Source organism: Drosophila teissieri, chromosome 2R (assembly GCF_016746235.2).
Source record: "Drosophila teissieri strain GT53w chromosome 2R, Prin_Dtei_1.1, whole genome shotgun sequence".
Taxonomy (NCBI): Eukaryota; Metazoa; Arthropoda; class Insecta; order Diptera; family Drosophilidae; genus Drosophila; species Drosophila teissieri.
The window spans coordinates 594,180-610,689 of record NC_053030.1 but is presented as its reverse complement, the minus strand read 5'-3'; the positions used below and the strand labels follow the sequence as shown (position 1 = coordinate 610,689).

The following is a 16,510-nucleotide window of genomic DNA, read 5'->3' as shown; positions in this document are numbered from 1 at the left end:
CCAGATTGTTCTCATTAGCAAGAGAAGAAACGGTTCAGAATCTTATCACTGAGCCGCTAAGCTCATAGGCAATATACAAATACAAGCGCCCATTAGGGAAAATAGCTTTATAAAACTAGGTGGGCTTATGCATAGCTTTATTGCAACATTTACATATACACTTCTATAACAAACATATACATTTCTATACTCTTTCCAAACAGCAGCTAATTCCGTTTTATAGTGTGATGTATTATAATGCGCATCACATTACCGCCCTGCAAAGCGACGTAAAATGGTAAAATATATTTTAGCATTAGGAAAAGTAACACTGAAGTAACAGGATTTTAGTAAAACCTTGGATCTCACGTGACCAGACGGGAGCATGTCATAAAGGCTCGTATTATTGAATGGGCGAACGGTCAAATTCCACGACTATAACCATAATTCGAAAAGACAAAGGACGTCTGTTCGCGAATCTAAAGAAGCTTTTAAAAGTTTAAGAACTTATTAATAGGGGATTAAAGTTTAACAATCTACACACATCACAATTACCTTAGATCTCAGTTTATAGATATCAATATCAATGCTAAGGTCAGTTTTTTTATATTACATTACATTTCTAATTTCTTTTTTTATTGGTAATTCGAAGCAAACATAAGTACAACTTATTCGTAAAATCCTGGTGAGGATCCGAAGGGAAATTGTTTGTCCAATTCTTGACTTTTAGACAGTTCGAAATTCTTTTGGCGTTTGTCCGCTATTAGGAATTCGTCTTCTTCTAGCATTTCCGAGTCACCACGTTTTCTAGAATGGTCGTATTTAATAGACCCATATACCCACTCATCCGTGTCATTACTCTGGTAAACCATATAATTGGCCTCAATATACTTTTTTGATCTTGAAATGCATAAAGCGTATTATTTATATCCAGAGAATTGTATAGGGTATACTCACAACTTAAGTACATAAGGATCAAAGGGGAAGAACGATTCCAACGTCTCATCGGGCATGCATTTTTCATGCCCGTAAACTGTAGCAAGCTTACGGCGAGCGTTGCGCTCCAAAACAGTATGACAATAGGCCAATTGGTAAGTTCTTGTAACACCAGCGAAAGCTGTGGCCACTGGGGCTAAACAATAACGCAGGGGATTTAAATGGCACATGGCAAGGCGCGATAGTTGAAGGGATTGGAGGAAGAGCAAATCTGTAACAGAAATAAACAATAGTTACATTTATTGTATTAGAGAATTCATATCACTATGTAACTAAAAAACACTATATTGAATTGGTTTATTGCGATGCACAGTTTCCGAATTTTATTTCAAAATTGTACTCAGGAACAAGGATTATGAAAAAACGGAACTGAAAGTTGGTAAAACTTGGTTTTGGTTTTCATTCTTAAAGGCCAATAATAAAGCAATAAAAAGGCAAAAGTTTTTTAAGCCAGTGCGAACTGTGACCATGAGTAAAATTTAATATTTAAATGTGAATTTCCAATTCATTTAATGAATTTTTTTAATGAATATATATTAGAATATGTATGTAACCCCAGGGTTTTTTAACTTTTATGAGTTTACAAAAGTGTGTGGTTAAATGTGTTACGCTTGAGATTTCGGAACCTACTGCCCTTGTTAATTACATTGATCTCTATCTCTCTATTTTCTTTATGCTTTCTATGCGTCTCTCGTCCCACTGGCTCTTCTGACTTTATTTTTAATTCCTACATGTATATGACTTGGGTTGTTGGCCAATACGATTTTCAAAACCGTTCAATTGATTGAACCATATCCAGTTGGTTGAAGGATTTTACTACTGAGTTGAATTCCTAACTGCACTAACAGTTGGGAGTACAGCTACTGATCGCCAAACTATTATTTCGTTGAGTGATCCTTGAAGCTGGACAAGGAGTGTCGGCCTCTAGTTGTTGTAGATTTTCAGAAAACGGCCACAAGTAATCCCCTGATGGATGCTCCGAGGATTCGGAGAGCGGGATGATTCCAGAGACTCGCAGCGGGTGCCCAACTTTAAGGATCTAATTCGTTCCTGATCACCGGTATTCGGCGTCCCCTCCATAACCTTTAGCATTAAGCCCAGAAAATCCAGGCTCCTTGCAATTCTTTGGTGGACACAACGATTTCAGTGTGTTTAGTGGTAACCACTTTGAAATTGATTTTTCATTTGCCTTCCCATATATATATAATTAGTATATCTTAACTAAACTACAAAATCTTGCCATTGGCAATGGACTTAATACGTATTAAAAGGAAGTTCGTTAAATGGATAAACAATATTTTAATATTAAAATGAAAATTTAAGATGTCCTTGTTGACCACCCTCAACTCAATAAGAATCGTGGTTGTGAGCTTATTGCCGCGCCTTCCAATGGATTTTCCTAAAACTCACCAACCACGCTCACCCCAAGGATTTTGTTTACCGAGATGTATTCTATCATGCATTGTCGTCATCATGTGCGATGATGGCTAATTGTAGCAGTAAATCACCTTGACCTTTCGAAAGAAATTCATGACCTGTAGGTCAGAACCCAGGAATACTGATAATATTCGTTTGATAAATAAATCCTGTCTTTATGCACTATTTAAAAACAAGAGAGAACGCTATAGTCGAGTTCCCCGACTATCTGATACCCGTTACTCAGCTAGTGGAAGTGTTCAAGACTAACAAAAATGTGAATAAATATAAAAAGATTTTTCAAAAGTGTGGGCGTGGGAGTTTAGGGCGGTTTGTGGGCGTTGGGGCAGGTGTGGCTAAAAGTTTTTTTTGCAGATCGATAGAAATTTACAATACCAATAAAAAAAAATTTCAAAACATTTTTTAAAAGTGTGGGCGTGTCAGTTTAGGTCTTTTTGTGGGCGTTAGAGTGGGCGTGGCAACATGAATCGACAAACTTGCGCTGCATCTATATCTCTGGAAACTGTACGCTTAGTCTCAACATTCTAGCTTTTGTAGTTCTTGAGATCTCGACGTTCATACGAACGAACAGACGGACGGACAGACGGACATGCCCAAATCGACTCGGCTATTGATCCTTATAATGAATATATACAGTTGCGAAAAAAATAATAGCACCACCATAACGTATTTTGTTCTCGATCAAATAAATTAAGGTTGAGGTACCGATAGTACCAAATACTGATTATTTGCATAATGCTAGATATTTTTCCCATCCAAAAAGTAAAAAAAAAAAGTTTGAATTGTCCATTTATTTATTTTCTATAATTTTTTTTGGGTGGCAAGGTCTAAAATGAGGCGAAAACAATAATAGCACCACTATCGATATTCAATACTAGTCGGAGGTTTGTTTTGGTGAAAAGCACATGGTTATAAAACTTGACATTTGTATTTCTATTTCCAACATTATTTTTTAAACATACCCTAAAAAAAATAATTAAAATGGGACGAGGAAAGCATTGCACTTCAGACAAACGTGACCTGATCAAAAAACCAATTTCTGAAGGAAAATCACAAAGAAATATTGGTCTAATCCTTCAATGCTAAAACAAAATGATAGAAAATACAATCACCTACAACGAGAATCCCGAAAAACGTGGGAGAAAACCATCATTGGGCACCCATCTCTTCAAAAGGCTAGTGCCAGAGAGCAAGAAGGATCCATTTAAAGCTGCTACCGAACTGAAAAAGGATCTCAACATATCCGCAACAGTGCAAACAGTTCACACATATCTAAGGGAACATGGTTTAAAAGGCTGTAGTCAAAGGAAAGTCCCTCTTTTAAATGGGAGACATATACCCAAGCGCCTTAAGTTCGTCAAGGAACATTTAAATTGGCCATGCGAAAAATGGACGAACTTTTTATGGTCAGATGAGAGCAAGGTGGTTTTTTTGGTGGCAATGGACCTTAATCGTATGTAAGGCTACCTAAGAACCCCGAATATAATCCCAATTACACATTAAAAACAATTAAACAGGGAGGATCCAGTGTAATGGTATGGGCATGTTTTTTGTACTATGGAGTTGGACCAATACATAGTATAAAAACCATAATGGATCAACAAGTGTATGTGAATATTTTGGAGACGGTGATGCTACCCTTTTCTGAATACGATATGCCGCTAAAATGGGTATTCCAACAAATCAATGACCCCAAGCATACCAGCAGGAAAGCCAAGGAATGGATCCAAAATAAATCAGTTCATGTTCTGGAGTGGCCTGCGCAGTCGCCAGACCTAAATCCCATCGAAAGCCTTTGGTTGGATATTAAAAAGGCAGTATCAGCTTTTAAGCCAACTAATAACGAAATTCTATGGACCGTGATTGAGTAGTCCTGGAGCAATATAATCCCAAAACGCTGCCAGGACCTGGTTGACTCCATGCCAAAACGTTGCGCAGCTGTTATTGCTAGTAAAGAATACACTACCAAATATTAAATAAATGGGATGGGCGTAGTTATACCCGTTACTCGTAGAGTAAAAGGGTATACTAGATTCGTTGAAAAGTATGTAACAGGCAGAAGGAAGCATTTCCGACCATATAAAGTATATATATTCTTGATCAGGATCAGTAGCCGAGTCGATCTGGCCATGTCCGTCTGTCCGTCCGTCTGTCCGTCCGTATGAACGTCGAGATCTCAGGAACTACAAAAGCTAGAGATGAGAAGTTGAGATTAAGCATACAGACTCCAGGGGCATAGACGCAGCGCAAGTTTGTCGATTCATGTTGCCACGCCCATTCTAACGCCCACAAACCGGCAAAAACTGCCACGCCCACACTTTTGAAAAGGGTTTTGATATTTTTTCATTTTTGTATTAGTCTTGTAAATTTCTATCGATTTGTCAAAAAACTTTTTGCCACGCCCACTCTAACGCCCACAAACCGCCCAAAACTGCCACCCCCACACTTTTGAAAAATGTTTTGATATTTTTTCATTTTTGTATTAGTCTTGTAAATTTCTATCGATTTGCCAAAGAACTTTTTGCCACGCCCACTTTAACGCCTACAAGCCTCCAAAAACTGTCAGTGTTAAAGACTCTCCTTCGCACTTCCACTAGCTGAGTAACGGGTATCAGATAGTCGGGGAACTCGACTATAGCGTTCTCTCTTGTTTTAATATACAATCACTTGTTATTAATGAATTTGCTACTGTTAAGTTTATATTTTAATCTTAAAGCATTGTTTATAAAGTGGTGCTATTATTTTTGTATTTTGTCATTTTTAATAAAGTTCCTTAAATAAGTTAAGAATTTATAGAACAATTGTGATTATTTTTATTTCCTAAAATGTGAATTGTTTAACCTTTCTAATAAGGTATTTCAGCTCCTTTTAAACCCTAAATTGTAGGTAGGAGACTTATTCAAAGTTTTACTGGGCAAGTGGTTACTTTGTGGTTACCTTTTCTGTTACTTTGTACTTGCTTATTTCGTTTTGCATATTCCTTAAATACGCATTCTCTACCTCTTGAAAGCGTGGCAAATCACTGTAAAAAGTTTATTTCGAACGTAGTCTGGTCGCGGTCGGGAGCGAGAGAGAGATAGTTATATTCCCGTTAAAAATGGGACTAACCAGGATTTGGGAAAAATGTCATTTTGTGTGTTGGTATTGATGTGTGCGGAGTGAAATAAGTCACCAAAGTGCGTTGGTATTGCGGGTAGACTTAGGTTCTACGCATTATTGCAACTCTGGAACTGGGCACTGAGTTTTTAATCGCAAAGGAAGATATACATGCCTCGCTCCGATTCCGACATCAGAAGTGGGATCGCCTACTCCTACTTTCAATAATGAAAATAATTTGCTGACAATTTTGGAGTCGCAAAATCACCATTTTTCTGAACTGCTAAAACAAGTGCCAACTCACAAAGAGATCCAAGAAACCCAAATGCTGTCGTATTGCCAAAGTTTAATCCTGAACGCACAGGTTCAGACGTTCAATCCTGGTGCTCAACGATGGATTACATATTGTCCGAAAACCAACTGGACGGCAGCGCTCTTGTGATGACCCTCAGCAAGTCACTGGAAGGGAGCGCGTCTCATTGGCTGTCTCAGACGTGCTTTCCTGGCATAACATGGACTCAGTTCCGAGAATTGTTTCTGCCACATTTTGCTGGAACAGAGACATTAGCTGCAGCAGTTCTGAATCTGCTGAATGGATACCCTGCAGAAGGAGAGAGCTTGTCATAATATGGAAGCCGAATGGTTACTTCGCTTATGGCCAGGTGGAAGTCGCTAACTGTAGAACAAATTGCAGTCTCTGTTGCGCTGGCGCATGCAGCTCGAATTGACAGGCGTTTGAGGCGTTTAGTTTTTACCACAAATATCAACACTCGGAACGAGTTGCACCAAGAACTAAAAGCTTATTCGTTTGACGCTAGACCGGACCAGCATCCCAATGACAATACATCAGCGCCGCCAGGAAAACGAGTTAAGCTCTATTCTCATTTCAAGTGTCATAATTGCGGAAAAACTGGATACTATAAGGCGGAATGTCGCTCAAAAACAGTGACAGCTCATACCCAGCAACCCGGAAAACAACACTCTGGTTACATGGAAGGAAAAGACCGGGTTACTGTGACCTACAACAAGTGCGGAAAAGATTGACATGTTTCTACAGTATGTCCTGAGCGTTCGTCATCTACCAAACCAACATTATTGCAATCTGGTGAACAGCAAAGAGACGAAAAAACTGTTCTATTGTTTCTAAATTACGTAATGACGAATAGCCCGGAGATTTGGCTCAAAGCTTCGAACTTCTGTCTGTATAGGAAAATCCAAAGAAACGGAAAGTCTCGTTGTCTGCCTATAATACCAAAGCCATTTAGGTGGTCCGCTGTCAACAATGTCCACGAGTCAATCATGCACCTTGCATGGGAGAAAACTCTTGAGAAGATGTACGAGCTTTGTTGGTTTGATAAAATGACCAAATATGTTCGCAAATTCGTGGACAATTGCATTACTTTCAGGTTGTCAAAGCCTCTGTCTGGCAAAATACAAGCCGAACCCCATTCCTAAGATTGACATCCCGTGGCTTACAGTTCATGCCGACATAACGGGAAAGCTTAGCGGCAAAAATGATCAGAAGGAATCCGGTTTGATAAACTGAGCGCAAGTGGAAAAAATGAATGTATTGGATTAAGAATGTAAACGCTTCCATAAAAAGCAATATGATTATGGTATGTCCTGAATAAAACTTGGTGGTAATCCGGATCTCATGGCTTAAAAATTCAATGATAAACTAAGAAACGAAACTTTAAAGAAATGTGTCAATTTGCTTTTATAATAAATGGATAAAATAATACTAATAATAATGTTAATGAATTGAGAAAAGAAAACGTGTTATAAATTGTAAACACACGAGGACGTGCGCAAGATTGTGACGCGGGCCGCGTACAAGGAATAGTTAATAAACAATAAAATAATAAAAGGAATATATAATAATCAATAAAATAATAAAAGGAATAAATAATAAACAATAAACAAGAGAGAACGCTATAGTCAAGTATCCTGACTATCTGATACCCGTTACTCAGATATTCGAAGTGCGAAGGAGAGTCTTCAGCACATACAGTTTTTGGCGGTTTTGTGGGCGTTAGAGTGGGCGTGGCAAAAAGTTTTTTGGCAAATCGATAGAAATTTACAAGACTAATACAAAAATGAAAAAATATCAAAACATTTTTCAAAAGTGTGGGCGTGGCAGCTTTGGGCGGTTTGTGTGCGTTAGAGAGGTTTTCATTCTTAAAGGCCAATAATAAAGCAATAAAAAGGCAAAAGTTTTTTAAGCCAGTGCGAACTGTGACCATGAGTAAAATTTAATATTTAAATGTGAATTTCCAATTCATTTAATGAATTTTTTTAATGAATATATATTAGAATATGTATGTAACCCCAGGGTTTTTTAACTTTTATGAGTTTACAAAAGTGTGTGGTTAAATGTGTTACGCTTGAGATTTCGGAACCTACTGCCCTTGTTAATTACATTGATCTCTATCTCTCTATTTTCTTTATGCTTTCTATGCGTCTCTCGTCCCACTGGCTCTTCTGACTTTATTTTTAATTCCTACATGTATATGACTTGGGTTGTTGGCCAATACGATTTTCAAAACCGTTCAATTGATTGAACCATATCCAGTTGGTTGAAGGATTTTACTACTGAGTTGAATTCCTAACTGCACTAACAGTTGGGAGTACAGCTACTGATCGCCAAACTATTATTTCGTTGAGTGATCCTTGAAGCTGGACAAGGAGTGTCGGCCTCTAGTTGTTGTAGATTTTCAGAAAACGGCCACAAGTAATCCCCTGATGGATGCTCCGAGGATTCGGAGAGCGGGATGATTCCAGAGACTCGCAGCGGGTGCCCAACTTTAAGGATCTAATTCGTTCCTGATCACCGGTATTCGGCGTCCCCTCCATAACCTTTAGCATTAAGCCCAGAAAATCCAGGCTCCTTGCAATTCTTTGGTGGACACAACGATTTCAGTGTGTTTAGTGGTAACCACTTTGAAATTGATTTTTCATTTGCCTTCCCATATATATATAATTAGTATATCTTAACTAAACTACAAAATCTTGCCATTGGCAATGGACTTAATACGTATTAAAAGGAAGTTCGTTAAATGGATAAACAATATTTTAATATTAAAATGAAAATTTAAGATGTCCTTGTTGACCACCCTCAACTCAATAAGAATCGTGGTTGTGAGCTTATTGCCGCGCCTTCCAATGGATTTTCCTAAAACTCACCAACCACGCTCACCCCAAGGATTTTGTTTGCCGAGATGTATTCTATCATGCATTGTCGTCATCATGTGCGATGATGGCTAATTGTAGCAGTAAATCACCTTGACCTTTCGAAAGAAATTCATGACCTGTAGGTCAGAACCCAGGAATACTGATAATATTCGTTTGATAAATAAATCCTGTCTTTATGCACTATTTAAAAACAAGAGAGAACGCTATAGTCGAGTTCCCCGACTATCTGATACCCGTTATTCAGCTAGTGGAAGTGTTCAAGACTAACAAAAATGTGAATAAATATAAAAAGATTTTTCAAAAGTGTGGGCGTGGGAGTTTAGGGCGGTTTGTGGGCGTTGGGGCAGGTGTGGCTAAAAGTTTTTTTTGCAGATCGATAGAAATTTACAATACCAATAAAAAAAATTTCAAAACATTTTTTAAAAGTGTGGGCGTGTCAGTTTAGGTCTTTTTGTGGGCGTTAGAGTGGGCGTGGCAACATGAATCGACAAACTTGCGCTGCATCTATATCTCTGGAAACTGTACGCTTAGTCTCAACATTCTAGCTTTTGTAGTTCTTGAGATCTCGACGTTCATACGAACGAACAGACGGACGGACAGACGGACATGCCCAGATCGACTCGGCTATTGATCCTTATAATGAATATATACAGTTGCGAAAAAAATAATAGCACCACCATAACGTATTTTGTTCTCGATCAAATAAATTAAGGTTGAGGTACCGATAGTACCAAATACTGATTATTTGCATAATGCTAGATATTTTTCCCATCCAAAAAGTAAAAAAAAAAAGTTTGAATTGTCCATTTATTTATTTTCTATAATTTTTTTTGGGTGGCAAGGTCTAAAATGAGGCGAAAACAATAATAGCACCACTATCGATATTCAATACTAGTCGGAGGTTTGTTTTGGTGAAAAGCACATGGTTATAAAACTTGACATTTGTATTTCTATTTCCAACATTATTTTTTAAACATACCCTAAAAAAAAGAATTAAAATGGGACGAGGAAAGCATTGCACTTCAGATAAACGTGACCTGATCAAAAAACCAATTTCTGAAGGAAAATCACAGAGAAATATTGGTCTAATCCTTCAATGCTAAAACAAAATGATAGAAAATACAATCACCTACAACGAGAATCCCGAAAAACGTGGGAGAAAACCATCATTGGGCACCCATCTCTTCAAAAGGCTAGTGCCAGAGAGCAAGAAGGATCCATTTAAAGCTGCTACCGAACTGAAAAAGGATCTCAACATATCCGCAACAGTGCAAACAGTTCACACATATCTAAGGGAACATGGTTTAAAAGGCTGTAGTCAAAGGAAAGTCCCTCTTTTAAATGGGAGACATATACCCAAGCGCCTTAAGTTCGTCAAGGAACATTTAAATTGGCCATGCGAAAAATGGACGAACTTTTTATGGTCAGATGAGAGCAAGGTGGTTTTTTTGGTGGCAATGGACCTTAATCGTATGTAAGGCTACCTAAGAACCCCGAATATAATCCCAATTACACATTAAAAACAATTAAACAGGGAGGATCCAGTGTAATGGTATGGGCATGTTTTTTGTACTATGGAGTTGGACCAATACATAGTATAAAAACCATAATGGATCAACAAGTGTATGTGAATATTTTGGAGACGGTGATGCTACCCTTTTCTGAATACGATATGCCGCTAAAATGGGTATTCCAACAAATCAATGACCCCAAGCATACCAGCAGGAAAGCCAAGGAATGGATCCAAAATAAATCAGTTCATGTTCTGGAGTGGCCTGCGCAGTCGCCAGACCTAAATCCCATCGAAAGCCTTTGGTTGGATATTAAAAAGGCAGTATCAGCTTTTAAGCCAACTAATAACGAAATTCTATGGACCGTGATTGAGTAGTCCTGGAGCAATATAATCCCAAAACGCTGCCAGGACCTGGTTGACTCCATGCCAAAACGTTGCGCAGCTGTTATTGCTAGTAAAGAATACACTACCAAATATTAAATAAATGGGATGGGCGTAGTTATACCCGTTACTCGTAGAGTAAAAGGGTATACTAGATTCGTTGAAAAGTATGTAACAGGCAGAAGGAAGCATTTCCGACCATATAAAGTATATATATTCTTGATCAGGATCAGTAGCCGAGTCGATCTGGCCATGTCCGTCTGTCCGTCCGTCTGTCCGTCCGTATGAACGTCGAGATCTCAGGAACTACAAAAGCTAGAGATGAGAAGTTGAGATTAAGCATACAGACTCCAGGGGCATAGACGCAGCGCAAGTTTGTCGATTCATGTTGCCACGCCCATTCTAACGCCCACAAACCGGCAAAAACTGCCACGCCCACACTTTTGAAAAGGGTTTTGATATTTTTTCATTTTTGTATTAGTCTTGTAAATTTCTATCGATTTGTCAAAAAACTTTTTGCCACGCCCACTCTAACGCCCACAAACCGCCCAAAACTGCCACCCCCACACTTTTGAAAAATGTTTTGATATTTTTTCATTTTTGTATTAGTCTTGTAAATTTCTATCGATTTGCCAAAGAACTTTTTGCCACGCCCACTTTAACGCCTACAAGCCTCCAAAAACTGTCAGTGTTAAAGACTCTCCTTCGCACTTCCACTAGCTGAGTAACGGGTATCAGATAGTCGGGGAACTCGACTATAGCGTTCTCTCTTGTTTTAATATACAATCACTTGTTATTAATGAATTTGCTACTGTTAAGTTTATATTTTAATCTTAAAGCATTGTTTATAAAGTGGTGCTATTATTTTTGTATTTTGTCATTTTTAATAAAGTTCCTTAAATAAGTTAAGAATTTATAGAGCAATTGTGATTATTTTTATTTCCTAAAATGTGAATTGTTTAACCTTTCTAATAAGGTATTTCAGCTCCTTTTAAACCCTAAATTGTAGGTAGGAGACTTATTCAAAGTTTTACTGGGCAAGTGGTTACTTTGTGGTTACCTTTTCTGTTACTTTGTACTTGCTTATTTCGTTTTGCATATTCCTTAAATACGCATTATCTACCTCTTGAAAGCGTGGCAAATCACTGTAAAAAGTTTATTTCGAACGTAGTCTGGTCGCGGTCGGGAGCGAGAGAGAGATAGTTATATTCCCGTTAAAAATGGGACTAACCAGGATTTGGGAAAAATGCCATTTTGTGTGTTGGTATTGATGTGTGCGGAGTGAAATAAGTCACCAAAGTGCGTTGGTATTGCGGGTAGACTTAGGTTCTACGCATTATTGCAACTCTGGAACTGGGCACTGAGTTTTTAATCGCAAAGGAAGATATACATGCCTCGCTCCGATTCCGACATCAGAAGTGGGATCGCCTACTCCTACTTTCAATAATGAAAATAATTTGCTGACAATTTTGGAGTCGCAAAATCGCCATTTTTCTGAACTGCTAAAACAAGTGCCACACTCACAAAGAGATCCAAGAAACCCAAATGCTGTCGTATTGCCAAAGTTTAATCCTGAACGCACAGGTTCAGACGTTCAATCCTGGTGCTCAACGATGGATTACATATTGTCCAAAAACCAACTGGACGGCAGCGCTCTTGTGATGACCCTCAGCAAGTCACTGGAAGGGAGCGCGTCTCATTGGCTGTCTCAGACGTGCTTTCCTGGCATAACATGGACTCAGTTCCGAGAATTGTTTCTGCCACATTTTGCTGGAACAGAGACATTAGCTGCAGCAGTTCTGAATCTGCTGAATGGATACCCTGCAGAAGGAGAGAGCTTGTCATAATATGGAAGCCGAATGGTTACTTCGCTTATGGCCAGGTGGAAGTCGCTAACTGTAGAACAAATTGCAGTCTCTGTTGCGCTGGCGCATGCAGCTCGAATTGACAGGCGTTTGAGGCGTTTAGTTTTTACCACAAATATCAACACTCGGAACGAGTTGCACCAAGAACTAAAAGCTTATTCGTTTGACGCTAGACCGGGCCAGCATCCCAATGACAATACATCAGCGCCGCCAGGAAAACGAGTTAAGCTCCATTCTCATTTCAAGTGTCATAATTGCGGAAAAACTGGATACTATAAGGCGGAATGTCGCTCAAAAACAGTGACAGCTCATACCCAGCAACCCGGAAAACAACACTCTGGTTACATGGAAGGAAAAGACCGGGTTACTGTGACCTACAACAAGTGCGGAAAAGATTGACATGTTTCTACAGTATGTCCTGAGCGTTCGTCATCTACCAAACCAACATTATTGCAATCTGGTGAACAGCAAAGAGACGAAAAAACTGTTCTATTGTTTCTAAATTCTAAATGACGAATAGCCCGGAGATTTGGCTCAAAGCTTCGAACTTCTGTCTGTATAGGAAAATCCAAAGAAACGGAAAGTCTCGTTGTCTGCCTATAATACCAAAGCCATTTAGGTGGTCCGCTGTCAACAATGTCCACGAGTCAATCATGCACCTTGCATGGGAGAAAACTCTTGAGAAGATGTACGAGCTTTGTTGGTTTGATAAAATGACCAAATATGTTCGCAAATTCGTGGACAATTGCATTACTTTCAGGTTGTCAAAGCCTCTGTCTGGCAAAATACAAGCCGAACCCCATTCCTAAGATTGACATCCCGTGGCTTACAGTTCATGCCGACATAACGGGAAAGCTTAGCGGCAAAAATGATCAGAAGGAATCCGGTTTGATAAACTGAGCGCAAGTGGAAAAAATGAATGTATTGGATTAAGAATGTAAACGCTTCCATAAAAAGCAATATGATTATGGTATGTCCTGAATAAAACTTGGTGGTAATCCGGATCTCATGGCTTAAAAATTCAATGATAAACTAAGAAACGAAACTTTAAAGAAATGTGTCAATTTGCTTTTATAATAAATGGATAAAATAATACTAATAATAATGTTAATGAATTGAGAAAAGAAAACGTGTTATAAATTGTAAACACACGAGGACGTGCGCAAGATTGTGACGCGGGCCGCGTACAAGGAATAGTTAATAAACAATAAAATAATAAAAGGAATATATAATAATCAATAAAATAATAAAAGGAATAAATAATAAACAATAAACAAGAGAGAACGCTATAGTCAAGTATCCTGACTATCTGATACCCGTTACTCAGATATTCGAAGTGCGAAGGAGAGTCTTCAGCACATACAGTTTTTGGCGGTTTTGTGGGCGTTAGAGTGGGCGTGGCAAAAAGTTTTTTGGCAAATCGATAGAAATTTACAAGACTAATACAAAAATGAAAAAATATCAAAACATTTTTCAAAAGTGTGGGCGTGGCAGCTTTGGGCGGTTTGTGTGCGTTAGAGAGGGCGTTGCAAAAAGTTGTTTGGCAAATCGTTAGAAATTTACAAGACTAATACAAAAATGAAAAACTATCGAAACATTGGCAACATGAATCGACAAACTTGCGCTGCGTCTATGTCCCTGGAGTCTGTATGCTTAATCTCAACTTTCTAGCTTTTGTAGTTCCTGAGATCTCGACGTTCATACGGACGGACAGACGGACATGGCCAAATCGACTCGGCTACTGATCCTGATCAAGAATATATATACTTTATATGGTCGGAAACGCTTCCTCCTGCTTGTTACATACTTTTCAACGAATCTAGTATACCCTTTTACTCTACGAGTAACGGGTATAAATATTAAAGGCGCGCGCCCAAACGAGCCACGGGCCACACTATGCCAGAAACCCGGCCACACTAAATCGGGTAAATCGATAGCACAAGCAAAATCGATAGACCCAGCCAATCCCTATATAAAGCGGGCGGCTGTCCTTTGGGAACGCAGTCAGTGGTCGGCAGCGATCGGATGGAAGTCATCAACCAACAGCGACCAGCCAGCTCTGCAGCAGGATCTCCCAGTGGTAAATATAATAAACCAGGATAGTAAGTGTTCATTCCTATTGCCTTTGCTGACTTAAGGGTCCAACAACAATTCTCTCTGCTGACTTTAGGGTCCAACAACAATTCACTCTGCTGACTTCAGGGTCCCACAACAATTCACTCTGCTGACTTCAGGGTCCCACAACAACTCTCTCTGCTGACTTCAGGGTCCAACACTAACAACAATTCTCCCGGTGACTTTCGGGTCCGATAACAACAACAACCGTACCTTCCCCATTGCTAACTTAAGGGTCCGTTACCTATCTATCCTGCCCCCCCGTAATCGCTGACTTCAGGGTCCCCCCAGCGTTTCTACATATTCCCAGGCATTGCACGACATCCAGGCACCGAACACGAGGGACCCGTTCACAGCCGGAGGATCCAGACGCGAGAAGCTCCACCCACGGGTACCGGGCCTCAGACGCGAGAAGCCCCACGCTGACCGCACCGAGCAAGCCAGCAGCCATACCATTCCCTACCATATCATTCCGTGTAAAAATTAGAATAATTCATGTCTGTATAAGCCTAATTAAGGTTGAATTATTGAGCGTTCAGTGGGACTCGGGTCGGGAATCCCTCAATAGCACCACTGTCCTAAAACAAATAAATTTCCTGGACGACCCTGGCCGTCCCTGACTACCCGAGGCACGACAGAACGTCACAGGTGGCGCCCGAACAGGCGTACAGTCATAAGACTAACACCACATTTGTTAGCCACTTTCCGAACCGATTCGCCATCTATAAGCAATTTAATTATTTTCTCTTTGATCTCGCTCTTCATAATTGCTGCATTGACAATTTGACTTAAAATGATCAAAGCTCATCAAGTTAAACTAAAACAAATTAACTTTAACGGTAAAAAAAGTTTCAGAACTAAAATGAAAAGCTTGGACATACAGAGTGCAAAACTGTAACATTTGACTTCTTTTACATTTTGCTTCGGCATATTTATTCCAGATTATCAAATCGCTTCATATTTTCACAAGCGATAGTCAAATATATATTATCGTACATAAAATAGGAGAGAAGATACTGACCGTTGAAGTTAGAATATGCAACTCGTGTTACAGTTTTGCTCGTCAGTGTATATATAAGACAAAGACATTTTTCAGCATTCAACTCACTTTTTATTCATCATTGCTAACGAACGGACGTGTATTGTCCAGACATATTTTATATACTTAAAGTAAAAAATATCACAAACGAAATAAAGTGCTGTATAATTGAAGAAAACAATTGGAAATTGACTAGAGAAGCGATACATAACTGGATATTGCAACTATCTACGTCACCTGGGCCACGATTGACAGAACCAAGAGGACTCCCGCTCTGATGGTGACTGGCGCAGCCGGAAAACGGAATGAACTTACACAAGATTATATTTAAGATTATGCAGTGAGTAGAGTGCAGTGGAAAATAAATTGAAAGAAACATGTAGCAAATATACACAGCTTAAAACTATAAACCAGTGATCGGATATATATAATATAACGAAAACATACAAACAAAAGCACATATCACAAAAATACACACACACAAAACACATAAGCAAAATTAAACTATACACATATAAATGACCAACAGTATATGCCGCAAATATAAACAGTGACGTGGTGGCGAAGTCAAACGCTGATGACGAAACTACATTGTTTGTATTTAGTGGCAACAAAAAAAGTGCTGACAAAGAAAAATTCAGATTATAAAAGATTTCCATGCCCACATAACAGAAAGACGATAAAATCATTTTTAGGAGTACTAGGATATTTCAGAAAGTTTATTCGCCCGAATAACGAAGCCAATGACTAAACCATTGAAAGGGAAAAAACCAGTACAAATCAATGCAGAATTTCTAGAAGCATTTGAAGTATGTAAAACATTACTGACTAACGACCCAATTTTAAAATATCCGCAATTCGACAAGCCTTCTATTTTAACAACCGACGCTAGTAATT

At 38.9% G+C, this 16,510-nt stretch overlaps 1 protein-coding gene across 1 annotated transcript in view; it reads right to left on the bottom strand.

Annotated features, from left to right (window-relative positions):
- Window positions 1-530: 530 nt before the first annotated feature.
- The window catches only part of LOC122612161 (RNA polymerase I-specific transcription initiation factor RRN3-like), a 28,434-nt gene continuing 12,454 nt past the window's right edge, over window positions 531-16,510 (bottom strand). Inside the window, exons 5-6 of the mRNA XM_043785592.1 lie at window positions 937-1,186; window positions 531-879 (exon numbers count right to left, since the gene is read on the bottom strand). Coding sequence (XP_043641527.1) covers window positions 648-879; window positions 937-1,186 — 482 coding nt within the window. The 3' untranslated portion in view covers window positions 531-647. The remainder of the gene's footprint in view (window positions 880-936; window positions 1,187-16,510) is intronic.